At 48.1% G+C, this 27,571-nt stretch overlaps 1 protein-coding gene, 1 long non-coding RNA gene and 1 other non-coding gene across 4 annotated transcripts; all 3 read left to right on the top strand.

Moving 5' to 3' along the window:
- Positions 1-875: 875 nt before the first annotated feature.
- Positions 876-7,225, top strand: Cdx2 (caudal type homeobox 2). The gene is made up of 3 exons (NM_007673.3): positions 876-1,680; positions 4,799-4,944; positions 6,032-7,225. Exons 1-3 carry the CDS (start codon positions 1,143-1,145, stop codon positions 6,281-6,283), a joined length of 936 nt encoding a protein of 311 aa, NP_031699.2. The 5' UTR covers positions 876-1,142; the 3' UTR covers positions 6,284-7,225.
- A 2,921-nt stretch (positions 7,226-10,146) lies between these two features.
- On the top strand, positions 10,147-17,941 carry Gm35112. Of its 2 annotated transcripts, none has more exons than XR_868711.3 (4): positions 10,147-10,401; positions 13,515-13,602; positions 13,708-13,805; positions 17,637-17,941. It is a non-coding gene; the product is annotated as a predicted gene, 35112 (long non-coding RNA). The 2 variants fall into 2 exon arrangements; XR_377212.2 differs by having other exon boundaries at positions 17,470-17,941.
- Positions 17,942-24,826: 6,885 nt separating this feature from the next.
- Mir7k (microRNA 7k) lies at positions 24,827-24,936 on the top strand. Its single transcript, NR_105854.1, has one exon. It is a non-coding gene; the product is annotated as a microRNA 7k (primary transcript).
- Positions 24,937-27,571: the final 2,635 nt, after the last annotated feature.

Here is a 27,571-nt window from a genome sequence, read left to right as displayed (position 1 = left end):
TCAGGAAAAACACAAGTGTAATTGTGGAAGTTTCAAACCGAATACGTCGTGTAATTAGCATTTTGCTTAAGGGAGAGAAATATATCAGGATCCCAGCCATCCACTAATTACTGCCTTCCATATCGTGGGTCCAGTTGTTGGCTTTGAAGAGGGTTTCGATTGTTTAATGTAATAGTTTTTAAAAATGAATTGCTTTCCTTGAACTTAAATCTTAACTGTAAGACAAATCCTGGGGTGGGGGGCGCAACCTGGAGGTAGAATCGTCTTTTCTCTTTTGTAGAGGCCGAGTGGTTTCCTTTGACAAGGAAATAAATGTATTGCTGAGGGTTGTCCGACCGTCCGTCCGTCAGTCTCCTCCTGGTTCTCAGAGCGGGAAGGAATAGCCTTCACCGCAGCTCTACAAGCCACCTACCTCCTGGGTTGGTCAGAAAGCTCTTCAAAGCAATGACTTCCCTCCCCCCCCCCCCCTTTCTTGACCACCTTCTGCCTGAGAATGTACGAAAGGCTGCGCCCGCCCGTTTCCAAACCCAGCTTCCCACCAAGCCTGCCTTTCTGGACTTCCCAAGGCGTTTGCAAGTCTCTTCATTTCAGTCTTTGAACCTGTGATTGGAGGTTAAAGTGCACCCAGGTTGGAAGGAGGAAGCTCGTAGCTAGCAAGAAGGGCCTGAATATTCAGCTGTGATCTGGTCGCTGCCCTCTCAGGAGCGCCCCCCTCCCCAACTTTTAAAATGCAAATCGTGTTTCTGGGGGTGGTGGTGGTGGGGACTGTGTGCGTAGCGCGCTGCGCCTCGACGTCTCCAGCCATTGGTGTCTGTGTCATTACTAATAGAGTCTTGTAAACACTCGTTAATCACGTAAGGCCGCTGGCCTGGGACTCCGCGAGCCAACCTGCGGCGGGTCATCCCCGCCTCTACAGCTTACTGGCAAGGAGGTGGGAGGAAAGAAGGAAGAGAGGGGAGGAGGCAGGACGGAGGGAGGGACTGCCCGGGAGGCAGAAGCTCTGCAAGGAGCCGACGGAGCACCGTGGGCTGAGGTGCAGCCAGCTACCTTTATCTCTAGCCCCCTGCGCCTCGCGCCTCTGGCAGCCTTCAACGTTTGTCCCCAGACAGCATGGTGAGGTCTGCTCTGGGTCCCTCGCCACCATGTACGTGAGCTACCTTCTGGACAAGGACGTGAGCATGTATCCTAGCTCCGTGCGCCACTCCGGCGGCCTGAACCTGGCTCCGCAGAACTTTGTCAGTCCTCCGCAGTACCCGGACTACGGTGGTTACCACGTGGCGGCCGCGGCGGCTGCTACGGCGAACTTGGACAGCGCTCAGTCCCCAGGGCCATCCTGGCCCACCGCGTACGGCGCCCCTCTCCGCGAGGACTGGAATGGCTACGCACCCGGGGGCGCTGCGGCAGCCAACGCGGTAGCCCACGGTCTCAATGGTGGCTCCCCGGCCGCCGCTATGGGCTACAGCAGCCCCGCCGAATACCACGCGCACCATCACCCGCATCATCACCCGCACCATCCGGCCGCCTCGCCGTCCTGCGCCTCCGGCTTGCTGCAGACGCTCAACCTCGGCCCCCCGGGGCCCGCAGCCACCGCCGCCGCCGAACAGCTGTCCCCCAGCGGCCAGCGGCGAAACCTGTGCGAGTGGATGCGGAAGCCCGCGCAGCAGTCCCTAGGAAGCCAAGGTAAGCGGTGCCGGGGCGCGCCCCAGGTCCCGCGTGCGTTGGGGCTGTCGCGGGCTGTCTGCCAGCTCCTAGCCAGGACAGGAGAAGGGGCAAAGGGGGAAATACAGGTGGATTCATCCCAGGAGTGTATATTTGTGTCTCGCTCCCCCAGGTTTGTTTAGGGCAGTACCCCATTGGCAACCTCGGGACGCCTTCGGAAGCTCCCGGTAGTGTCCTAAGCACTGTCGCCCGCCGCGAGCTGAATCGTGCCCTTGAGTTGGCTGCCTCCCGCATTCCTTACACCGTTCCTGGCCGAGAGGGTCGGGCCGCTTGGATTCTCTTTGCCGTGCCTACTCAACTTAGCTACCTGCTTTTCTTCTTCCATCTGAGGTACCCCCCCGAAAGGGCCAGGGAGTGTGGAGGCTGCGCCAGGATCAGTTTGGCCATTAGGGTCTACTGAAGGGGTCGGTGCTGCTGCGAGCACAGACGCCGCGGTGCGCCCCTGGAGAGAAGGCGGAGCCCCCCAGAAGCCTCGGAGGAAGTGGGGGAACTCCAGGGTCCCTGACTCTTCCCTCTCTCTGCCAAGCAAAGTCTCTCATAGAAATCCTCTCTTAGCATCACAGCGGACTCGGCTTCTTAAGAAGGTTTCTTCCTGACCCTTCCCTTCTAGAATCTCGTGTGTCTGAGAGTGTTGTGTGTTGGATTCGGGAGATTTTTCACGAAAGACCCGAGATTGCCGGTCTGTGGGACTCACAAGCTCTGTTTGCCCTTTCTGATGTCCGGATGTGTATAGGAGTGGGAAGGAAGTGAGCAAAGTGTGACAGGGAGTGGTACTAAGAGTCCCCCCTTTTTTGTTGTTCCGTGAAGCCTTCTCCAGCTCTTTGAGCTTCCGCTTCTCTGGATTTGCTCCTTGTTGGCACAGCCAGGCCACATGCCCGGGTTATGGCCACTTTGAGGAGGTTTATAGCCAATTACAGCCGTATAAATCAGAGCGGCACTTGGGGGCCTGTCGCTGGACACTTCTGCGTCACTGCGCACACCCCGTCAACATCTTGGTGGGCAATGCTGCCGGAGTGAAGTCTCCAGATTAGCCTCCAGTGGGCTTTGACATTGTCATTTCCAGGAGGACTTACTCCTAAACCGGTTCTCCGCATAAACCCTACTTTCCCAAGCCTGCCTGAAAGGTAGTGAGCGGAGGATCGCCGGTAGGGGTCTTAGCCCTCCGAAAGAACTTTTGCGTTCAGGGGGTGGGTGGTCCGAGACTAGGGTCCTGGGAGGGGGAGGAGAACCTCAGGAGCCCAGGCCGCGGGGTCAGCAGATGAGAGGTCGCTGTGAAGTCCCGCGCCGAGGTGGCAAGACCGCTGTCGGCGCCGGGCGCCCTTGTGATGTTAATGTAGGGAAGCTGTGGCCCGCAGTGCCGGAGCCCGACTCTTCTGCAGAGCGTCATCTGTCAAGGGGCAGAGGCGTGTACGCCGCCCGGCCGGCTTTGATGTACACCTTTCAGCCCTGCCATTGTCTCTTTTAGGGCCCGGAAAGAGGGTGGTGACTTTCGCAGTCAATAATGAATTCTGACAACTCCTTCTCATCCCTCCCCTCTTCCAGCCCCCCTCCTTGGTTCCCAGGGGGTGCGGGGCGCCTGCAAGCCCTTGGGGAGCGGACCGCAGGGCTCACGGACCATCTTTGCGTTCCTCAGCCAGCGCGTGGTGCTCTAAGAGCAGCATCCGTTCTAGGGCGAGGACCGCTGTGGGAAATTGTTCTGCGCCTCGCTTCCCAGGTCTGATAGTTTTCTTTAGTACTACAAGCTCTTTGCTATTCGGTCTGCACACTTAAGATTTGGTTCTGTCGTCTTCTGTGGAGTGGGGCACTAGCGAGTGTGTTACAGGCTCCAGTGAGCCCGCTCCCGACCGGTTGGATCCCTTTACTTCCAAAGCAGGCGCGGGGTCGGGGCCGCAGCGCCCATTCAAATGCGCCTGCGGGGCTGTGTTTATGTTAATGCTCCTGGCGGGGAAGGGGATGAAAGCTGAGGCCGCCATTTGCTCAGTAGTGGTAATTCAAACAGAATGCGGTTGTTATTAAGGCATTGAAAGCGCTTTTCTTTGATAAGATCGCCTTGTCTTGCATTGTTTGCGACTGTGTTCCCCTTTCAGCGGCGGGGGGACCTCTCTCTGATCCCTCCTGTATCTTCCCAGGACACTTTTGTAGTGGTTTGCAAAGGTTTTTACCTGAACAAAGTCAGCCTGCGGGGCCTTAAACACCCCTGGGCAACTCCCACCCCTTAGATCTCCTTGTTCAACTAGGCACTGAGCACTAAAATCTATCTGTTTTGATGTGAGACCTCTCCAACTTTGGACGTGGAACAGTTCCTGGCCAGCATTCTGTCCATTGAAGCATCCCCGACTTAACCGGGTTGAATAGCCAGACTCCTGCCTGATCCAGCAGCCCCGCGCTATTTGTCAAGGTCCTTCAGTAAAACAATCAATCCAAGATTTAATATGTTGACTCAATCCAATGATCACAGGTCACTTGGTCAGGATAGTTGCCTCGGGGGATAAATGGGAAATTAAAAAAGAAAGAATGCCCCAGGCCAAACCTAGCTGGGCAGGTGAGACGCGTTCCAAGTAGAAGGATTTTCCTCCTGACAACATGGAGATAGCACTCAGAATTCCAGGGCAGGACTTTGTGTGTGGTACTGGTGACTGGTGGGGATCTGCCAGCCCATGCATCCATCTTTCCACTATATTGAAACAAAAGGTAACTACCCGCTTACCTTGACGCCACATCCCAGGTATTTTCAAAGTGGCCTGCTGTTTCATTTCTAACAAGTCTGAAAATGTGGATATTGATATTCCTGGGGACTCTGGTCACTTTCCCACCGCCCTTTTTTCTGATCCTAAATATACTATATTTGATTTATGGAAAGGAGGGGTGCTGTGTGAGAGGTGTTCCTTTCAGGTTAGTTGTGCCTCCAGGCTTACACCCCCCTTCCCCAGGATCCTGTGAGTGGATATTGTCAACCTGGGTAGTAGACACCCCCCTCCATCAGTGGATGGAGAGAAATGACTCCTGGGTTAGGGAGGTTTGTCATTACCAATGACTGATGGATTGTAGTTCTTAGCCAAAACTTCTCCTTCCTCCACAGTGAAAACCAGGACAAAAGACAAATACCGGGTGGTGTACACAGACCATCAGCGGCTGGAGCTGGAGAAGGAGTTTCACTTTAGTCGATACATCACCATCAGGAGGAAAAGTGAGCTGGCTGCCACACTTGGGCTCTCCGAGAGGCAGGTGGGAATCGGCTTTCCTGGGTCTGGTTATTATGGCCTGGGGCAATCTTAATGGGTAGCATTAGAAAGTTTGGTCGAGGGAGCTGTTGCCTTTTGAGAATCCTTGAGTGTCCAGTTGTTTTTGCCGCTCTTTCAATGGATCAGAGAGCTGTAAGGGAAAAGCCAAGTCGAGGCTACAGGGTGGAACTGCACTTGGACAGAGAAAGAGCGATTGGAACCATGGTTCTCAACCTGTGGGTCGCGACCCCTCAGCTTGCCACTCAAACACGCTGTGCTTTATAATAGCAGCAAAATTATAGTTATGAAATAGCAATTAAAATAATTTGTGATTGGGGGTGTCACCACAACATGAAGAACTGTCCTAAAAAGAAAAACAAAGGTCCAGTCTACGCATACAAACTAAAGTCTGCTCATACAAATTAAAGAGGCAGGGGCTGGAGAGGTGATGCTTAAGAACACACACTCTTGCAGAGGATCGGAGTTCTGTTTCCAGCATCCACGTCAGGTGGCTCACAGTGTCACAGTGTCGGCTAACTCTGATTGCAGGGGACACCCAGTGCCTCTGGCTTCTGTGGATATATATGAATGTATACAGACATACACATATCAAAGATTTAAAAATCCTTGAACTTTTTTTTTCATTAACACAAAAGAGGCCCTACTTGCACACCAACACTTTCTGTAGTCTAGGGAAAAGGGAAGGAACAAACAAGAGAAATTCATAGCCAGGAAGTTTTGGACAAAGTTTCATTGTCTGTGCCAAGGTGAAGAACATCGCAGTACCAATGAGCTGTGGGAGCCCAAGGGTGACCCACGAGGCACACTGAGCTGGCCAACCATTTGTGTAGGGAATAGCTTTCGTCATGGTTCCGTTCCCTGGTTCTGAGGTTCTGTTGCTAGTAAAGGGTTTTTTGTTTGTTTGTTTTTTGTTTTTTGAAAGCAACTTGGGGAGGGGGCAGGTAAGTAAAGAGGACGAGGCTGGCCTGGCTTTGGGAACATTTCCCAAACTCAGTGAAAGAAGGACGCTCCCGGGGTGGCGCCATTTCTCTGTTCTTATCTTCTTCTACCTTCTATTTTGTCATCTCTAGGTTAAAATTTGGTTTCAGAACCGCAGAGCCAAGGAGAGGAAAATCAAGAAGAAGCAGCAGCAGCAACAGCAGCAGCAGCAACAACAGCCTCCACAGCCGCCGCCACAACCTTCCCAGCCTCAGCCGGGTGCCCTGCGGAGCGTGCCCGAGCCCTTGAGTCCTGTGACCTCCTTGCAAGGCTCAGTGCCTGGTTCTGTCCCTGGGGTTCTGGGGCCAGCTGGAGGGGTTTTAAACTCCACTGTCACCCAGTGACCCCTCCCGTGGTCTGAAGCGGCGGCGGCACAGCAATCCCAGGCTGAGCCATGAGGAGTATGGACGCTGCGAGAATCCTCAGAAGAGATTCCTCTCCTCCTACCCACGAACAGCATCTACTGATGGAGATTGAGGACAGAAGATGAGTGGAATTATGGACCTCAGGGGAAGACATGGTTTAGATTTTTTTTTTCTTTTTAACTTTTCCCATTCCGACTCTTCCTGCCAGCAACGACAAACGAAGTGATTCCTGGGGCTTCTTCGTTCATGCTCTTTGCCAGGACTGACTACCGACATGAAGCTATCAGCCTCTTTTGCCCCAGCTCTTTGCCTCTCTGTATTTCTGTGTGGAGCTGAGGAGAGAGTGAGACTGGATGGGGTGGGGGTAGCAATACTTGAGCCAAGGTGGCTGTTTCCTGCTGACTGCTTTCTGAGAACCAGCTGGCCGTCCTGCCTCCGGGCCAGGGACTATTCAAACTACAGGAGCCAGAGGCAGCTAAGATAGCTGGACTGACCGAAGTCTGCAGAACCTCCCCCACCAGGTGGTCTGGGCTTTCTTCTCCACAAATCAGGAAGGGGTGGTGGGTTCAGGGGCTGCGGTGAGAGGGGGTTGGTTAGCCAACGCCAGGCCCCTGCGACAAGGGCTTGTTTAGAAAGCCTGTCACCAGAGCTGCTGTAGGCGGAATGTATGTCTGTGTTGTAAATGCCAGAGCCAACCTGGACTTCCTGTCCCTTCCCTCGTCTTTGGCTGAAGAAGACCGGAATTGTTTGCTGCTGTTCGAGTCACTGATCTGTGTAACGAGCCAAACAAGCCTTTTAAAAAGCCTTCTTGATCCATGGGTAGAGAAGTTGTATGGTGAAGGGAAGTCGGGAGGGGGGGAAGGGGATCCGAACACAGTTGACTTTTATTTTGTAAAAAGACAAAGATAAACGAACTTTAACAGATTTCAGATCCTGGATTTTATCTTCTTTGGATTTTGACTGAAATTTTTATTATTATTTTTCCTTAGGAAATAAAACATCTTCTCTGGTTGCAAGCTAGACGTGTAGGGGTGGAGGTGATGGGGTAGAGAAGGTTGTCTGGGCAGCCCATTTTTTTACCCAGGAGCTGAAGGAGCAAGTCCTGAGCCTTCCCCCACACCCCATGCCTCCGTCCAGCAATGGGCTGTGGAATGTGTGCTTTTCCTGGGGGTGCCTTTGGGCAAAAAGCTCGTCACAACGGCTAGCTGCTTCCAGCTGCTGCAGAATCATTCGTGGGGGTGGGGTGAGAGGGCTTTAGCTCCCTTCTCAATGCAAACAGAAGGCAACTTCCTCCATTAGCGACCCCCAACCATCCCAGCCACCGCGCGCTCAGGTATGCCCCTTAGCCAATCAAATTGAGCGCAGCATTGACTACTATTTTTTTTTTCCTGTTCTTTCCCGACGACGCTTTTATGACAGATAGTCCTCTGAATTCCTAGGTATTTCCATGGGCCCCCTCTGCCTACACTCCTTTCTAACTACCCGGAATAACATTATCTTCCCACTCCCACCTCCACCAAACACAAGAATTCAAGATCAGAATAAGATCCAAGAGGTGGCTACTTATCTGCCTGATCTGCTGCCTCTCCTGAGTGTCTGGGTCCTCTGGCTAGGCCAGAAAGGAAAACTTTACCACTTCCACTTAGGACTAAGCCGTGCCCTAAGGTACTGGATTCACATGGAGGGAGGAGGCAGGCAGGCAGGGCAGGGAGTCCACCACCCCACCACCCGGCAGCACCTCCCCAGTTTCTCCACTCTAACAGGTGGCGAATTTGCTGTTAGATTGGGAAAGGTGTCTTCTGTAGGAAAGGAAGGGTGTTGGTCACTCAGGGGGGAAGCTGCGTGGGTGTCTGCGGGGCGGGGGCTCCCCAGGTTCAGGGCCAGGTGATCCTCGTTGCCCCCAGGTGCTTCCCGCCCCAGCTAGGATCGCAGCCCTGCGCGGTGGCCGCGCCCACACGTCAGCTCCTCGCCGGCGGCGCGGTTGCTATGCGTTGCCGTGAAACGCCTGTCAATAAACTCTGTTTGGACAGTGGAGCAAGAGCACAAGGGTTGTTTGCTTAGTGGTTAGAGGTTCAAAAGTCGGCATTGTCCCGCTGCACGCGATTACAAGTCCCCCCACCCACCCTTCCCGGGGCTCTCTGGCGCAGAGATGATGGGGGGGGGGCGCTCTGAAACGCAACCAAGCTCGCTGTAGCAGACCCTCCCCCTCTCCCGCTTTCTGTAGCCTGAGCCTCCCAGGCCAAGGGAGCAGGAAAAAAAGGCCCTTCCGGGCCAGTGACGCTGTAGAGAGCTTCAGACCCAGAGACACTGTGTCATCGGTAAAGCCAGCTGGAGGAAACGTGGGATGTGGCGCGAAGTGGCAGACCAGCCTCAGTTTAGAGAGACTTGTACCTGGAGCTTGAGGCTGTTTTAGAGCGAATAATGGAGAGGCTCTATAATGCTCCAGCTCCGGGCCCTTGAGACATCAGCTCTGGGTTCAGGCCGCTAGGAGGCGCGTGTGCTCTGGGAAGAGCTGGGGATTGGTCTGTGCTCTGCGCTCTTTGCTTGGAGACACCTAAAAGGGCTCCAGATCCCGCCCAACTAGAAAATTTCAGCCAACGCGTCTCCTCACCTCAGCTGCTGTCACACCAAGGCACCCGACATCTCCCAGGATAGTTCTTGGCTTGTAGAAAACGAGTTAGGGTTGAAGGTGTAGGGATGGGACATAACGCACTAACAGGCTTGGCATGTGAGAAGGTTCAGTCCCCAGAGCTCACAGTCCAAACGCCCAAGTTCAGACTGCGGGAGATTCTTGGATCTGTTGACTTTAAGAAAACAAACCTGGAATAAAGATTCCTCACCATTCTAAAAGAGCCCCTTTGTACCGTTTCTCTCTTTTTTTCTTTTTCTTTTTAGATTTACATTACCCTGAAGAGATGGCTCAGTGTTTAAAAGCATTGACTGCTCTTCCAGACGATAAGGGTTTGATTCCCAGCACCGAGAAGACAACTCACACCCTTCTGTAACTCCCACTAGTCCAGGGGATCTGCCACCCTCTTCTGGCCTCCTCAGACGGGGTACACTGGCACACATACACGCTGGCAGAACACACGTGAAAAAAAGATAAACGGGATAAAACATCAGTACGGGACATGTATGGAAAGACGCAGGCTGTGTCCAGCTATTTTTTCCCCCTGTGAACACTGTGTTGTATACCCATCTAATAAAGTTAAAGTTTGAAAGGTGAATTTAGTATTTAATCAGATGCTTACATTAGTCAAGAAAATAAATTTTATTTTATTTTAAAATTTAAAAATTTATTTATTATTATTATTTATACAACTACATCATAGCTGTCTTCAGACACACACCCGAAGAGTGCATCAGATCCCATTGCAGATGGTTGTGAGCTACCATGTGATTGCTGGGAATTGAAGTCAGGACCTCTGGAAGAGCAGTCAGTGCTCTTTAACTGCTGAGCCATCTCTCCAGCCCCAAGAAAATGAATTTTAAATAGCAATTAAAACATAGAGCCAGTTATTTCCTTGCCGTTGTGATTCATAACCATCAAGGGAGAAAAGATAGCAACAGGAGGCTGCTGAAGGGCAGAAGCAAACTTTGGGGCCTGTAATTTGCACCACAGGCTGCTCTTTCAGGGTCAGTCGACCTTGGGGAGGTCACAGCTTTCCTATCTGTATAATGGGAGTCAGGTGGGAGGTTGTAGGTATCTTTACAGCACACTACAATTGGGCCTTCCGAAGAGACCTGGCTGCTTTTTATCACAAAGTGTCTTCTGCAATGTGCTCCAGGGCCCTGACGGAGACCCTTTGAATAGGGTAACTTCTGGAATCCTGATACAATCGCCCCCTTCCTGGAACTTCTTTTTTTCTCTCTAACTCCTTTAGCCCTGGCTGCTCTGACAAAATAGCCTCCAGTCTGTCCAGTCTCCTCTCCACCCACAGCTTCTTCATACCCTCTGGGGTGGCAGAGCCCTGACCTGAATTCCAGATGTGAAGACAAGCAAGTTAACTGATCTGATCGCTTCCCTGTTCCTCCTAGAAGTGTCCAAACCCAGCTGGTTTCCAGGAGAGTGAAAAGCAGTCGCAGGCGCCTCTGAGGTCTCCTTACCATTGATAAGTACTTTTCCTCCTTTTGTTTTGCTCTTTAGCTCAAAGGGTGTGTGTGTGTGTGTGTGTGTGTGTGTGTGTGTGTGTGTGTGTGTGTGTGGAACCGACCATCTTTGGAAATTATCAGCGTCCCCACAGCGCCTTATTAATCCCGTATGGTTCCAGGAGGCACCCCAAAAGCCAGCTGTGTTTCTGATTGAACTGAGGCTCAGTCTTTCCTCAAGTGTCTTTAAGGCCAGTTGTGACTGTAGGCCACCACGCAGGTGTTCCTGATGACAGCTGGAGGAACAGCTGAGTGACCCCAGGGCCAGACAATCACTCAGTGTCTCAATGTTTGTTTGTGTTTGTGTGTGTGTGTGTTTGCCTTAGCTACAAACCAGAGAGTAAATCTACTTCTTATTTCAGATTTCTAAGGATGTTATGAAGTTAGGTATAGAAAACAGCTTAGAATGTATTATTACTATTATTGTGAGGCTGGGTTTCTCTGTATAGCCCTGTCTGTCCTGGAACTTGCTGTGTAGACCAGGCTGGCCTCAAACTCACCTGCCTCTGGAGTACTGGAATTTAAGGCATGTGCCATCACAACCCCCCAATTCTGAACTTCCCCCCCCCCCCAGACAGGGTTTCTCTGTATAGTCCTGGCTGTCCTGGTACTCACTTTATAGACTAGGCTGGCCCCAACTCAGAAATCCGCCTGCCTCTGCCTCCCGAGTGCTGGGATTAAAGGCGTGCACCACCACGCCTGGCTTTTTTATCTTTTTTTTTTCCTGAATTTTTTAAAAAAGGTAATTGTTCTTATTTTGCCTCCAGACATGCATGTCCCTGTAAGAATGTCAGGTCCCCTGGAACTGGACACAGTTGTGAGCTACCATGTGGGTGCTGAGAATTGAATCCAGGTCCTTTGGGAAGAGCAGTCAGTGCTCTTAACTGCTGAGCCATCTCTCCAGGCCCCCAGTTCTGAAAATCTTTTTTTTTTTTTTTTTTTTTTAAAGATTTATTTATTTATTATATGTAAGTACACTGTAGCTGTCTTCAGACACTCCAGAAGAGGGAGTCAGATCTTGTTACGGATGGTTGTGAGCCACCATGTGGTTGCTGGGATTTGAACTCCTGACCTTTGGAAGAGCAGTCGGGTGCTCTTACCCACTAAGCCATCTCACCAGCCCCCTGAAAATCTTAAGAAAAAAAAATTAAGCTAGTTTTAGTGGTCCACATCGTTTAATCCTAGCACCCAGGAGGCAGAGGCAGGAGGAATCTCTGTGAGTTTGAAGTCAGCCTGGTTTACAGAGTGAGTTTGAGGATGGCCAGGATTACACAGTGAGAGTCTGTCTTCACTTTTGTTTGTTGGATATAGGCTCTCACTGTGTAGCTCTGGCTGTCCTGGAACTCACTAAACCAGGCTGGACTCAAACTCTCAGAGTTCCCTGCCCCTGCCTCTTGAGTGCTGGGATTAAAGGTGTGTACCTCTACGCTGTGTCTGAGATCCTGTCTTAGGAAGAAAGAAAGAAAGAAAGAAAGAAAGAAAGAAAGAAAGAAAGAGAGAGAGAGAGAGAGAGAGAGAAAGGGAGGGAGGGAGGGAGAGAGAGAAAGAAAGAGAGAGAGAGAGAGAGAGAAAGGGAGGGAGGGAGAGAGAGAGGAAGGAAGGAAGAGAGAAAGAAAGGAAGGAAGGGAGAGAGAGAGAGAGAGAAAGAAAGAAAGAAAGAAAGAAAGAAAGAAAGAAAGAAAGAAAGAAAGAAAGAAAGAAAGAAAGAAGAAGAAGAGCAGGCTTAGAGTAGCACACACTAGACATTCTTTTGGGAGGAATCCAAGCAAAAAGGGAGGGGGCTGGCGTATGCGTAATCTTTTGTCTTCTTTGTCTCTACTACTCAAACACGAACATTTGCCTTAACAACTGAGCATCTCCAAATTGGAATTTGTGACTAGCAACAGCAGGTATTGATACTATCAGCTAAGTTACCAAGCCCTGGAGTGAAATGACCAGTTTATTTCCTGCAAGCTCCGGAACAGCTGATGCTTGACATTTTCCCAGGGATGAAGCGGGCTGCTCAGTCATCTCTCCATGCACATACATTCCCGTGCACAGTAATGCTCAGCTCTCATGCATTGGGCTCATGTGGCCAGTATTTTGGTGGTAGTAGAACCCCAGGGAGTTCACGGACATCAGTTTTAGCTTCTTTTCTCTTTTCTCGGGGCTCATGCATTGTCACAGGACGTGTGAGGTTAGCCGCTTATTGTCATAGCACCTTCTACCTGTAGCAGGAAGGACAGTGTAAGCTTTCGGAAAAACAAACAACAAACAAACAAACAAACAAAAACGCTACTTGAGGGCTAGAGAGATGGCTCAGTGGTTAAGAGCACTGGCTGCTCTTCCAAAGGATCGGGGTTCAACTCCCAGCACCCACATGGCAGCTCACAATCATCTATAACCCAGTTCCAGGGGATCTGACGTCCTCACACAGACACACATGAGGACAAAACATCAACAACATCAATGTGCATAAGAAAAAAATACATAATTAGAAAATGCCACTCGAAAAGAAAATCCTCTTTAATTTCAGGAAAGCAAACACAGAAAATAAGAGTTAATCACCGTTATATAACATACAGTGCTCTGTTATGTGGCATCTAGGTTATTTGAATTTATTGATCAGTGGTAACATCCAAATAAAGATTAATTACCTCCACCACAGATTTAGGAGTTGTTAAAAGTGACCTGGGCCACGTGGCTTTAATCCCACCACTGGAGAGACCGATATAGGTGGATTTCTGTACATTTGAAGACCAGTTTAGACTATATCTATCCAAGCTTCAGGCTGGCCAGGGCTACACCGTTGAGACTCTGTCTCAAAGAAACAAAGCAAAATAAAATCCCTCAAACGAATTAAATAACTAAACAAAGTTACTTTAGACCAACAAGAAGTAGCCTGAAACTCAGGAAGTAGCTGAGGCTGGCCGGCCTTGAACTCCTAATCTTTCTGCCTGCCCCTCCTAAGTTACAGGCATAGCTCAACAACAGCTTTGGCCCACAACTTTCAGTTTATTCCTTCTTCACTCTACCCCGGAGAAAACAGTTTGAATTTGAGCCTGATTTTTTTTTTCTACAGAATTCCTAATTGTCCGAAATATACTTGGGGAAGCACCGACCACATATCATAATACCCGTGTGCAACCAAGCCACTACGGAGAACAAAGGTCAGCCGACTTCGCGGCAAGTACCTTTACCGACTCAGCCATCTCGCCAGCCCCACTGTTTTTAATTCGAAACGCTAAGGCAGCAGCCTTGTGTATCTCCTCCAGGTAACAGGAAGAAGTCATTCCAGCTTCCTGAAGGCACAGCCCAGGCTTCTGCGCCTTCCCCAAGGTCAATGGAGCAGCCTGCCTCCCAAGGCACACAGGTGAGTCGCCTTCCTCTGGAGGAGGGCCAGAAGGCGGCGCTCTAGCCCCGGGAATGTGTGCCCCGGGAGCGGTCACAGCGTCTCCCTAAGCGTGGCGACCCGCAAAAGACTGCAGGAACTCAAAGCCCTTGCACCGCCTCTTCCAATGCCTGCACCTAGACGCATCATTGTGAGATTCAGAGCACTTTTTAGCACTTCTTTGAGGAGCTTAGTTCCGATGAGAGCCTTTTCTAATTACTTGTCTAATTAAACGCTGACTTTTAATAGTTATATTTATTTTTAGAGATAGGTTCTCACTGTCGCCCTAGCTGGACTGTAACTCCTTAAGTAGTCAAAGCTAGGATCTGCCTGCCTCTGCTTTCCAAGTGCTGGGGTTAACTAAGGACATATGCCACCACGCTCAGCTGTTTATATGCTAATTTAAAAATAAATATTTATGTGAGTTTGCTTGCCTGAGTTAACATGATTAGAAGAGAACAACATCAGATCCCCTGTAGCTGGATATGGTTGTGAGCCTGTGGGTATTGGGACCAGCATTCGGTCCTCTGCAGTCCTAGATTCCCTCCCCCCCCCCCACCGCCCCCGCCCTGTGGGGTCAGGGTAAGGGTGGGGTTGAGACAGGGCTTCTCTGCGTATCCCTGGCTGGCCTAAACCCAGGCTGGCCTCGAACTCACAGAGATCCTCCTGCCTCTGCCTCTCTGCCCCTCTGCCCCTCTGCCTCTCTGCCTCTGCCGTGCTGGGAATAAAGGCAGGGGCCAATAGGGCCCCAGCTTGATTCCCTCAATTTTAAACAGCACAAGCCTCTAAATTCGGAGCAGCGGGCAACTGGCCATCCGGCGCTGACATGCCTGGGGCTAGGAGCACCTGGAGTGGCCTCAGGCCAGACCCTGCTGAGGGCCCCAGGCTGCCCAGCTGATTTGTGCAGCTGCTGCAAATCTGTCCCTGCCAATCACCTATCCCAGTGCCGTACTCTTTTGCGGCCGCATGCGCACAAGGGTCCACTAGGGGGCGCTTGCTGCTCAGGCTGAGCTCAGGGAACCCTGCGACTGGAGAGCAAGGTAGGGCAGTTTGGGCACAGCAGGATTGAGTGGCACCCAGGGCCGAGCAGCAACACTCCGCCCCTGTCTCTGCTTCTTGGCTTGGTGGCCAAGGACACCAGGCTGGGGTCAGCCTTAGGGGGATGTTTCATGGCACAAGGTGTGAATGGACCTGCACATTTCTGCCTTTCCGGGTTGCATGTATATTTTCTCCCCTGACTCCTCTTTAACAACTGAAGGCGAGGTGTGCAAGCTGTGTGTACCAGGACCAGGTCCAATCTCATCTCAGCCAGAGGGATGCCTCTGGTTTGCCTCTCATTGTCATCAAGTCTTGCGCAGTGGCCTGCAGCTACCGTGGGTGCCATTGAGCCCAGGAATTTAGCCAGTCTGAGTAATGTAGCAACAGCCCCTCCTCCCCACCCCTCAACTCCAGACGTTTTCCTGGCTTCTGGCAATCTGGTTTCTCCTCTTGGCTTAAATTAGTGGGTCGGAGGACTGGTGTCAACCTGGGCCCCTTTTGGGGTGTGGAGAAGGACGAATGACTCAGTCGTGTGTCACAGCTAAATAATTTACTCAGGGCCCTCTCTTTGGGGAGTTTCCTTCCCCGCACCCTGCTTTTGACTTCCTGCTTTGTGAAACCCTGGGAAGAGAAAGGCTGGGTTTTAATATAAGTTAATGTTTACTGTGGCGGAGACACATGTTTCTCCAAACACCTACCCTTGCGCTGTTCTCCCCACTCCCCGCTTCCTCTGAGTAAACCTCTATCCTCCAGCGAGTCTTTCAGAAATGGAGCCATGACTTGGACACGAGGGTACATTCTGAAAATCGGGAGTCTAGAGAGTAAGAAGAAGGGCAGTTGGGCCCTGTTCTTCTCCCAAAACCACATTCTTTCCTGGTTTCCAGCAGAGCCGAGCCTGTGGCAAAGGTCGGGCTTGTACACAGTAGCTGCCACAGACAGGAGTAGCGCCCCCTTTCCGGCTAGCCTCGCCCCGACCCCTTAGAGGGCTGGAGAACACAACCTTAGAGATAAGCAGAGGCAGGCTCGGTGGGGGAGAGGAAGTGGCCAGCAAGCCAGCCAGCAGAAGTGGAGAGGCAAATTCGCTGAGTTTCAACACCCAGAAAAGATGTTAAAATGGGTGGGTGGGAGACACCGTACAAAGAACACCCCTGTCAAAGCCTGCCTGGGGTTGAGGTTCTATTAATGCACACTAACAACTCCCTCAGACATTTCCTGCCAACGCCAACACATTTAAATGGTGCAAGGGTGAAAAATGGGAAAAAATATGCAAACGTTCTTTCATGACTGTGTACATTCTAGCCGGCTGGGTTATTGATGTTGCTCTGGCTTAAGCAATTCCAACCAAGATTTATGTGTGTGTGAGCTGGAGAGATGGCTCAGCTGTAAAGAGCTCTTGCAGAGGACCTGGGTTCAGTTCTCACCACCCACACAAGGGTCATGACTCAGTCACTCATATGGTGCCCACTGTAGATATGTACGGGAAAAAACACAACCGGGAAAACAAAACCAACAAAAATACCCAACACTAAATCAATCAATCAATCATCAATCAATCAATCAATTTTAAGTAAAAAGAATTGTATTGTATACTTACACATATATGAAATAGTCTTTCTTTTCTAATATTAAAAAAACATAAAAATGGAAACTAAGTCATATTTACTTCTCTATCTTCTTCTTTTTTTGTTTTTTTGAGACAGGGTTTCTCTGTGTAGCCCTGGCTGTCCTGGAACTCACTTTGTAGACCAGGCTGGCCTCGAACTCAGAAATCCGCCTGCCTTTGCCTCCCGAGTGCTGGGACTAAAGGTGTGGGCCACCACGCCTGGCTGTAACTTATTTTCTAAATCTGGTATTGGAATGATGTGTTTATTTCCTAAATCATTTTGTGTATGCCCAACAGATACTTTTTTTCTTAACTTCTTTTTTTTTTAATTTAGATTTATTTATTTATTTTATGTATGTGAGAACACTGTAGCTGTACAAATGGTTGTGAGCCTTCATGTGGTTGCTGGGAATTGAACTCAGGACCTCTGGAAGAGCAGTCAGTGCTCTTACCTGCTGAGCCATTTTGCCAGCCCCAGATATTTTTTTTAATATTCATTTTATGTGTACGAGTGTTTTGTCTAAGTGTGTGTCTGGTGCTTACGGAGATCAGAAAAATGACATCAAAACCTCTAGAACTGGAGATATGTATGGGTGTGACCGATCATGTGGGTGCTGGGACCCAAATTTAGGTCCTCCGAAAGAACAAGTGCTCTTAATGGCTAAGCCTTTTCTCCATTCTCACAGCAGGTTATTTTGGATGTCTATTCCATTAGAAAATATGTATTGTGATTTAATTTTTTTTTATATGTATGTGTCTAGGTGAATACATGTGGTTGCCCATGGAGGCCAGAGGAGGTGTGTGAGCCTCTGGAGACAGAGTTATAGGTGGTTGTGAGCTGTCCTAGCGGGTGCTGGGAACTGAACTCCGGTCCCCTAGAAGAGTGGCAAGTGCTCTTAACTTATGAGTCATTGGGGTGGGAGTTTCAGGATTCTTTGGAGACTCGGTTTTCTTGTGTGATGTTTTCTGGAGCTGTCTTACGAGAGGATGTTTTGTTGAGAACAGACACATGCTGTTTTTCTGGGAGCTGCCTGGTGTAAGAGCATGTGACATGTTGCTGGAATGGACGCTTGAGAGGATGCGCCATGTTTGAAGAGAGCATAACCCAGCAGACTGTGGACAAGGCTCTGGCATTGACTCACCTTGCTCTCTTCGCCGATCTTCACTATCAGGACTTCTTAGAGAGAAACACACCAAAGAACGTCTGGTGATATTCCAGCTGCTTCTTCAGGCTTCAACCAGCTCATGCCAAATGGCGAAGCCTTGCCCTTTCTTCTGGATGGAGCCACTGCTGCTGGATCAAGTGGACTGGACTGCTGACAACAAAGATGGGAATTGCCCCACAGAACTACTTCTAAACAGGTCCACGTCCCCATTGTCCTATTAGCCATCTTCCTTCCCTACCTTTGGTCAGTTGGCTCTAAGGGAGGTTTAAGCATTTTAAAACCTTTATTAAATTAGGTTTTGAGAAATACAAGCCTACAAGCCGTCTCTTCAGCTCCCACTCTCAATGTTTATATATCAACACCAGAATTATACTTTCAGTTACTCAGTCATTTCTTTTCTTTTTTTTTTTTAAAGATTTATTTATTATTATATCTAAGTACACTGTAGCGGTCTTCAAACACCAGAAGAGGGTGTCAGATCTCATTACAGATGGTTTTGAGCCACCGTGTGGTTTCTGGGATTTGAACTCAGGACCTTCAGAAGAGCAGTCAGTGCTCTTAACCACTGAGCCATCTCTCCAGCCCCAGTCATTTCTTTTAAATACTTACTATACACAGGATGCTGGGAAACATCAGGAAGTATCACAGACGAGAATTAATGCTCGAGGGTCAGGAAGTGTTCAATTCCTATGGGAGACACTTAACCATTTAAATGTAGGAGTCAATGAACACTTGGGTTGTTGGGTTTAACAATAACAAGTTTTAAAACTTGTAATAGGTAAACCTCTATCTATCTATCTATCTATCTATCTATCTATCTATCTATCTATCTTAGGGTTTTACTGATGTGAACAGATACCATGACCAAGGCAACTCTTATAAGGACAACATTTAATTGGGGCTGGCTTACAGGTTCAGAGGTTCAGTCCATTATCATCAAGGCAGGAGCATGGCAGCATCCAGGCAGGCATGGTACAGGAGGAGATGAGAGTTCTACATCTTCATCTGAAGGCTGCTAGTGAAAGACTGACTTTCAGGCAGCTAGGATGATGGTCTTAAGCCCATGCCCACAGTGACATGCCTACTCTAACAAGACCACACCCACTCCAACGAGGCCACACCTCCAAATAGTGCTACTTCCTAGGCCAAGCATATACACACTATCACACTATCACACTATCACACTATCACACTATCACACTATCTATCTATCTATCTATCTATCTACCTATCTATCTATCTATCTTATCTATCTCATTTCATACTTTTTAAGATTTATTATTTATGAATATGAGTGCTCCATTTGCATATGTGCCTACATGACCAAAGAGAGGATCAGATCCCCTTATAGATAGATGGTTGTGAGCCACTAAGTGGTTGTTGGGAATTGAGCTCTGGAAGAGCAGCCATTGCTCTCAACTGTTAAACCATCTCTCTAGCCTTGCTTGCTTGTTTTCTGAGACAGAGTCTCACTGTGTAGCCTTGGCTGGCCTGAACTCAGTATGTAACAGTGAGTGCTGGTCTCAATCTCACAGAGATCCACCTGCCTCTGCCTTCTGAGTTATGGGATATAAAGACTTGTGTCACCATGCCCGGTTGGCTCCTACTTTTGTATTTAGACAGCCTGGAGGGAAGGCTAAGCAGTTAAAAGTGTTCTTACAATCAGGAGGATGGGAGTTTGGATCCCCGAATTTAAGTAACAAGACTGTGATTGTCCCAGGCAGGCCTGTAACCTGGGAGCAGACAAGGTGCCTGAAGCTTGTAAGTTTTTAGCCTAGTGGAGGAAAATTCAAAGCCCAGGTTTAGGAAGAGATCCTCCCTCAAAGAAATAGGAGGAGGCTGACATCATCTTCTGGCCTCCTGTGAGTGCAGACATGTGCACCATCGCACATACATACATACATACATACATACATACACACACACACACACACACACACACACACACACACACACACACACCACAACACATACATACATACCAAGCAGATACAGACACAAAGGAAAGAGAATTCTAGCTATGCTGCTTTGGTAACTGTGTGTCATGACCACTCAGACAATATCCATTTCTTAACTCTTAGAACCTGTGAACATTGCCTTAAGGCAAATAAACCATCAAAACTTGGCCAGTGTGGTGGCACACGCCTTTAGCATTTGGGAGGTAGAGGCAGGTGGATCTTGGTGAGTTCCAGTCTAGCCTGGTCTACAGAGTGAGTCTCAGGACAGCCAGGGTTAACTGGTGAGACCATGTCTCAAAAACACATACCCCAAACCAGCAACATAAACAACAAACAAGAACCTCTCTACCAACGGCCTGTTGGGTAAAGGTGTTTGCCACTAAGCCTGATACCCTAAGCTTCATTTCTGTTGATTCCTGGATGGTGGAAGGAGAGAACCGACTCCTGCAAGTGTCCTTTGTTTGACATCCATACATGCACTGTGATTGGAGAGCACTCATGCATGAACACACACAAATAAACAATAAACGTAATTTAAAAAAACCTTTTTAAAATACCCTCAACTGAGATAAAAGTACATACAGGTATAGCTGAGTTAAGTATCCCGGGCTAAATGCTGAGCTCAGAGGAAAAAGTGCTTGTCTCAAATGCTTGAGTTCCTAGATGTGATTACTGTAACACAAACACAAACACACACACACAGACACACACACAAACATAAAGACAGAGACAAGCAGGCAGAGGGACAGAGAGGTGAGAGAGAGTCAGAGACAGACAGACAGACAGAGAGACAGACAGACAGAGAGACAGACAGACAGACAGAGAGGTGAGGGACAGGGTGACACGGAAGAGTCTGTTGCTCTGGGCCTCCATGGTTGTATGAATTCTTTAAAGCATCCACAGGGAACATGCAGAGAAGCTATGACTCTGTGATAGTAAACACTGGCAAACTTGGTGGTTCACAACTGTGTCCCCATGTTTGCTGATTCTACAGGGCAGGACTTCAGACAGAGTACAGTAGGGACAGCCAGCCCCATTCCACGGTGCCTGGAGCCTCAGGCCACTTAGATGGACCTGAAGGGCTAGACTCTGGAGGTTTTCCTAATCCCTACCCATGTTGTCAGAGATTATTGGAGTTAAAGGTCAAGTCTGTTTAGGTTTATTCATTTATATTGTCGCCACCACCACCACCACCACCACCACCACCACCACCCCAGACAGGATTTTACTATGTAGCTCTGGCTACCCTGGAATTCCCTCTGTAGAGCAGGTTGGCCTCAGATTCACAGACATCTGCCTGTCTCTGCTTCTCAAGTGCTGGGATTGAAGGTCACAGCACCATACCCGGCTCTCTTTGTTTATATTCATTTCATACGTATGGGTGCTTTGCCTTGCCGGCATGAAGCTCTGCGCATCTAAGGAGGTCAGAAGAGAGTATCCCGTCGCAGCCCCTGGAACTGCAGTTACAGGTGGTCGTGAGCCCCATGTGGATTCTGGAAATTGAACTCAGGTCCTTCGGAAGCCAATGCCTTAACCACTGAGCGGTCTCCCAAGCCCCTATCCAGGCTTCTTACGCAGTAGTTTAGAGCTTGGGACGTTAGTGTTCCCAGAAAACAGGGTATGAGGCGGGTGACCTACTTACAAGGGCCTCAGTTTGAAACTAATTTTCACCCTCAACTGCACCTTGATTGAATAAATATATTATTCTTTAAAAAAAAAAAAACATAGTGAGGAAGATGTTAATCCCAACACCCTCTAAGTGGTGCACACTACGGTTTATCCCCAGTCCTGCCTCCTGATAACACCTCGTCTGAAACATCATCCTCAACTCAATTAAAAAAAAACAAACAAACCTGTATTCGTACATTTTCAGCATATCGAAGTTTGATAATCTCAGTTCCTCTGTGCTATCTTTTTTCTAAAGAATTATCTATTTTATGTATATGAGCACACTGTAGCTGTCCTCAGACGCACCAGAAGAGGGCATCAGACCTCATTACAGATGGTTGGGAACCACCATGTGGTTGCTGGGATTTGAACTCAGGACCTCTGAAAGAGCAGTCAGTGCTTTTAACCGCTGAGCCATCTCTCCAGCCCCCCTGCCCCTGTACTATCTTTGTTGTCTTTGGTCTACCCTTTCTGTGCTGGACAATACATGGTCCTCAGGCTTGAACTCTCAGCAGTCTATGCGCATACTCTGCTAACCAAGCTCCCAGTTCATACCCTCACTTTTTTTTTTCCTCTTAGATCTTCAATTTTGTTTTGTTTTGTTCTTTGAGACAGGGTTTCTCTGTGTAGCCCTGGCTGTCCTGGAACTCACTCTGTAGACCAGGCTGGCCTCAAATTCACAGGGATCCCCCTGCCTCTGCCTCCTCAGTGCTGGGATTAAAGGTGTGTCTCCTATGCCGTGTTTAGATTTTTCAATTTTACTTTATGTGTATGAGTGTTTGTTCTGCATGTACGTATGTGCACCATGTATGTACCTGGTGCCAATGGAGGTCAGAAGAAGGTATCAGATCTCCTGGGACTCGAGTTACAGACAGTGGTGAGTAGCCATGACTTGAAATTTGCTTGACAAGTATTCTTTCTCTCCCCGCCTCTCATCTCCAGCCCCACTTTTTTTCTTTCCAAGAGAATACAAGCTGTTTTCCAGGACAGGTCTGTGCCAACTAGACACGGACAATAAACAGACTATAAACAGGCAGTGTTGACGTATACATCAGAGCTTCTTTCTTTTAAAAAAAGAACAAAATAAACCAACCAAACAGAAAGTCTCCCTCTTCAGCCTGGCCAGAGATGTGCTATGTAGAACAACCTAGCCTTGAACTCATACTCAACTTCCTGCTCCTGCCTTCAGAGTGTTGAGTACACGCAGCCATGCCCAGTGCCACACAAGCTTTGTTTGTTTGTGTGTTTGTGTTTGTGTTTGTTTTGTTTTGTTTTGTTTTGTTTTGTTTTGTTTTGTTTCGAGACAGGGTTTCTCTCTGTAGCCCTGGCTGTCCTAGACTCACTTTGTAGACCAGGCTGGCCTCGAACTCAGAAATCCCTCTGCCTCTTGCCTCTTGCCTCTTGCCTCTTGCCTCTTGCCTCTTGCCTCTTGCCTCTGCCTCAAGTGCTGGGATTAAAGGTGTGCGCCACTACCTCCTGGCTGCCATACAAGTTTTAAGAACTGCTCAGACCAGGAATGGTGGAGCATGCCTGGAATCCTAGTATTTCGGTGACAGAGGCAGGTGTATTTCTATGAGTTCTGTGGGACACATAAGGGACTCTGTGACACTGACAGACCAGTCCAAGTGACTCACTATGTGTAATGTACTCTGAGACTTCTCATTCTGTCTTACTAGATTATTGATAAATATAAGTGTGTGTGTGGTTATATGTGTGTCTGTGTATGTGGTGTGTGTGCTGTGTGTGTGTGGTATATACCTGTCTCTCTGTGTGTGTGGTGTATGTGTATATGTGTTTGTGAGCTATGTGTCTGGTATATGTGAGTCTGTGTGTGTGTTGTGATGTGTGTGTGTATGTGGTATGTATATATGTTGTGCCTGTGTGTGTGTGTGTATGTGGGGTGTGTGTATGTGTGGTGTGTGTATATGTATGTGGTGTCTGTATGTGTGTAGTGCTAGTGATGGAATTCACAGCCTTAGGCATTCTAGGTAAGACCTGTACTACTCACTGAACTACATCTCTAGCTTCTATTTTATTTAAGTAAAAATATCTATTAACAAGCTACTAAATTGGCTTCATCATCTGCTAATTAGTTACAGGTCATTGTTTGAAAATTATCAACTCAGAAGAGACAGGGAGTGTGATTATATGACTATAAGTAATATTTGTCATCTTAGAAAACACTTTTCAAGTATATTATATATTTTTAAAGTTCTTTAAAAAGGTATTTATGTGTGTAGGTGTTTAGGGTCCATGCATCTCTAGGCACCATATGTGCAGTACCTGGGGAGGCCAGAAGAGGGCGTTGGATCCTATGAGACTGGAGTTAGAGATGGTTGTGAGCCACTATGTGGCTGCTGGGAATCAAAGTCTGGTCTTCCACAAGAGCAGTCATTACTCTTAACCGCTGCGCCATCTCTTCAGCCCCTACATCCATGATTTTATTTAACACTCACAGCGGTCCTGTGGAGTATTTCCCCTCAACTGACTAATATGACAAAGGCTCAAAGACACTGACTTTTGGGGGCTCAGAAGGGAGCTGGGCAGTAAACACAGAGCCAGAAGTAGATTTTTTTTTTTTTCCTGATTGAAAATCTCAGCCTTCCTGCGTTAGAAAGGATACAGAGCTGAGCTCTGCCTGAGCACTAATGTAAGCTCAGTGCTTTCTGATTGCTAGGGAAAACAGTGGGCTCCAGTGTCTCACTGTTTGATGAAAGCAAGCACAAGCATTTGAATAAACTTCCTTCTGGCACTAAATTCCAGGACATCGGCTCTCCATACAGGGGGTATTGTACAATAATGAATATTGTTTCCACCGATGGCTTTTTCGTTAAACACCAAATTGTCAGAACAAGTTTCATTTTTGTAACGATTTGCCTGTGTGTGTGTGTGTGTGTGTGTGAACATTCAAATACAGGTAGGTCTCTGGGGAGCCCAGAGGAGGGCATCAGATTTCCTGGAACTAGAATTCTCGTTATATAGAGTTATTGAATTCTAGAGATGACTCAGTGTGGGGGCTGGGAACAGAACTCAGGTCCCCAGGAAGAGTGGTACATGTTCCTAACCACTGAGCCACCTCTCCTGCCCTTCAGGACAATTTTTGTTTGTTTGTTTATGTTTGTTTGGTTGGTTAGTTGGGTGTATTTTTTTTTATCATTTATTCATTTATTTTATATGCCTTGCTGTTTTGGCTGCAGGTATGTCTGTATGGGGATGTTAGATCCTCTGCAACTGGAGTTACAGACAGTTGAGAGCTGTCAGGACACATTTCAAATAAAGACCTTAGGTCCCAGCCTTGGAGACTGCTGTTGCCTCCGAGGGTCCACTTCACATGTCTTTAAATTTTTTTAAATTACGTGTATGGATTTATTTGTTCATTTATTTCTATGTATGCGTGTGCAACAGTTGGCAAGGGCCTTTGTTTGCTGAGTTGTTTAGCTGGCCCAGAATCAGTATTTGTAATCCTTTACCATCAATATTCTCTGTTTAATTTCTCTCTCCCTTTGAACAGTTCTGGGCACTGGACCTAGAATCTCACACATGCCAGACAGGAACTCTCTTGCCAAGCCATAGCCACAGCCCTAACCCTAGCCTGAGGTAGGAGGTTGTGTGCAAGCTCACCACTAACCTATAGTACACAGAGAGCCTTTATCCCACAACACAACACAAAACAATACTTCCTCCTCAAGGCTTAAGCCAAGATGAGGGTGTCTTTTCAGAGAGTTCTTTCCAGATATTTCCCCCTAGTTTACTCTGCTGTTTAGCAGACTCTCAGTCTTGGTTGGAAAACTGCTGCCTCACGCCCTTGGCCGACTGTCCCTTTAAGGTCCCTAACTTAATTATACCACTAAAAACCCCTTTGCTCTGTAAGGGCCCGCATTCACAGATTTGAGGAGTTTTATTATCATCTTTCAATCTTTTAGGGACTGCAACTCTGTCTTCCTCTTGCATGCTCATTACCTCTTGCTGCTTAAAAAGTAGGTATGGGGCTGGAGAGATAGCTCAGTGGTTAAGAGCACTGACTGCTCTTCCGGAGGCCCTGAGTTCAATTCCCAGCAACCACATGGTGGCTCACAACCATCTGTTATGAGATTGGATGCTCTCTTCTGTGTGTGTCTGAAGATAGCTACAGTGTACTTACAAAAGTTTAAAAATCTTTTTTAAAAAGTAGGTATGGTGGCTGAAGTACCCCACGGGACTAGACAGACAAGGCAGGGCTGGGAGGGTGGATAGTCCAGGCAGCCCTTGCAACATCTCAGCTTGGTATGAATTAACTTTCAGACTTCCGTGTAGGGGAGAAACGCATACGTGTAAGTTACTGCTATTTGAGGTCTCTAGCTAATCATGCCCAACTCTGATGGATATAGCAACAGCCAAGGAAATGACTTATAAGTGAGGACTGGGGACAATTGGGTCTTGGGGTTCCTAAGAATTCCTATGCAAAGAACTTGTACTGGCTAGTTTTGTGTCAACTTGACACAGCTGGAGTTATCACAGAGAAAGGAGCTTCAGTTGAGGAAATGCCTCCATGAGATCCAGCTGTAAGGCATTTCTCAATTAGTGATCAAGTGAGGAGGGCCCATTGTGGGTGGTGCCATCTCTGGGCTGGTAGACTTGGTTCTGTAGGAGAGCAGGCTGAGCAAGCCAGGGGAAGCAAGCCAGTAAAGAACATCCCTCCATGGCCTCTGCATCAGCTCCTGCTTCCTGACTTGCTTGATTTCCAGTCCTGACTTCCTTTAGTGATGAACAGCAATGTGGAAAGTGTAAGCTGAATAAACCCTTTCCTCCCCAACCTGCTTCTTGGTCATGATGTTTGTGCAGGAATAGGAACCCTGACTAAGACAGCCCTCCTCATCAAAATGCTTCTAATTAGATAATGCACGCATGTCCTGTGTGGCGGAGCCGGGATGGATGAGTACCATCACACAGGATGTGAATTGGTGCCCTGTAGTTTGTAGCTATTCCTTTGCTCATGCCTGGCCAGGACCAACATCACATTACAATGCACACACTCCTGCCAGGGCCTTGGACAAGACAAGCTGTGTCTATCAGAGAAGGGCTACAAGGCCCTGACAAAGGCTGCATTTCACTGCTGATGTTGCCTCTCCTGGGGGTCTCTGGAGGAAACTCTGCCACCTATCTAAAAGGAGAGTCAGAGCACTGCATTTGGGGAGGGGGGACCTCATGTATCTGAAAAGCCCTACTCCCCATCAATACACTCGTTACATAAGCTATTTCACAACAATCACAGAAGATGAGAAGAGGCCTAATTCCAGGGGTCATAGACAGGGTCAAAAGGATTAAGTTATTTACCCTACTTCACAAGGGCCATAAATACTGGACACAGCGCAGGAAGCCAGCCCCTGTCCAGGGTTCTGAGGAAATACTTTTCCTTTTTTGCTCTTGGCCAAGGATCTTTCCCCTTTCTCTTCTACTGATTCTGAGGACAAAGGGTGGCTTGAAAGATGGCTGTGCCTCATCTTTGCTTTCGTCCCTGTGGAGGGGCTCACTGATAGGGAGTAGGGGAGGGGCTCACTGATTGAGGGCAGGGACATCATCATCGGTTGCATTTCCCTTTTTAAAAACTTTCTCTTGCAACGTTAAGTCCAAATGAAGTACTCATACATTTATTATAATGAATCCAACAAACACAGGATCTTTGCATTTTCAATTTTTGGCGATACATTTCCTATGTTTTTTTTTTCTGAAGTAGAAATGGTTCCATGTAATATAGAGAGCATTCCCACACTTATTTAGCTGTGTGAACCTTGTGAGTGACTTGGAGCACGGACAGATAGGAGACATGATGCTTTCAAACCTCATGGCCCTACAATTCAGGTCTAGTAGAGAATTCAAAAAGGAAAATGAAAAAGAAAAAGATTTACTCAGAAAACAAACCAAAGTTCATTCATAGGATATAGCAAAATATAACACATATATGGCTATGTAAGCATACATTTGAAGAATGCAGACAAGAACCTTGGATGCATGATTATGAAACAGACTTAGTTACAATCTGGGCACTGAACCCAGGGTCTGGTACAAGCTAGGCAAATATTGAAGCCCCAGCCCCAAAAGTATATATTTTCACTTCCCCTGTCTTAGGAAAAAAAACTCTAGGCAATTCAATTCCTTGAAGTTGATTTGTAGAATATAGCTTAAAGTTGGAGTTATCTGTGTTTTCAAAAGTCATAACATCTCATTTATAGACCATAACATGAATGTATTTTTGCAAGTGGAACCCAGGGCATTGTGCACGCTAGGCAGGAGCTCTGGTACTGAGTTACACACGCCCATCAGAGAAAATATTTTTTT

This window comes from Mus musculus, chromosome 5 (genome assembly GCF_000001635.26).
Source record: "Mus musculus strain C57BL/6J chromosome 5, GRCm38.p6 C57BL/6J".
Taxonomy (NCBI): domain Eukaryota; kingdom Metazoa; phylum Chordata; class Mammalia; order Rodentia; family Muridae; genus Mus; species Mus musculus.
The sequence above is the reverse complement of the archived record's forward strand: the minus strand, read 5'-3'. Positions and strand labels throughout refer to the sequence as shown.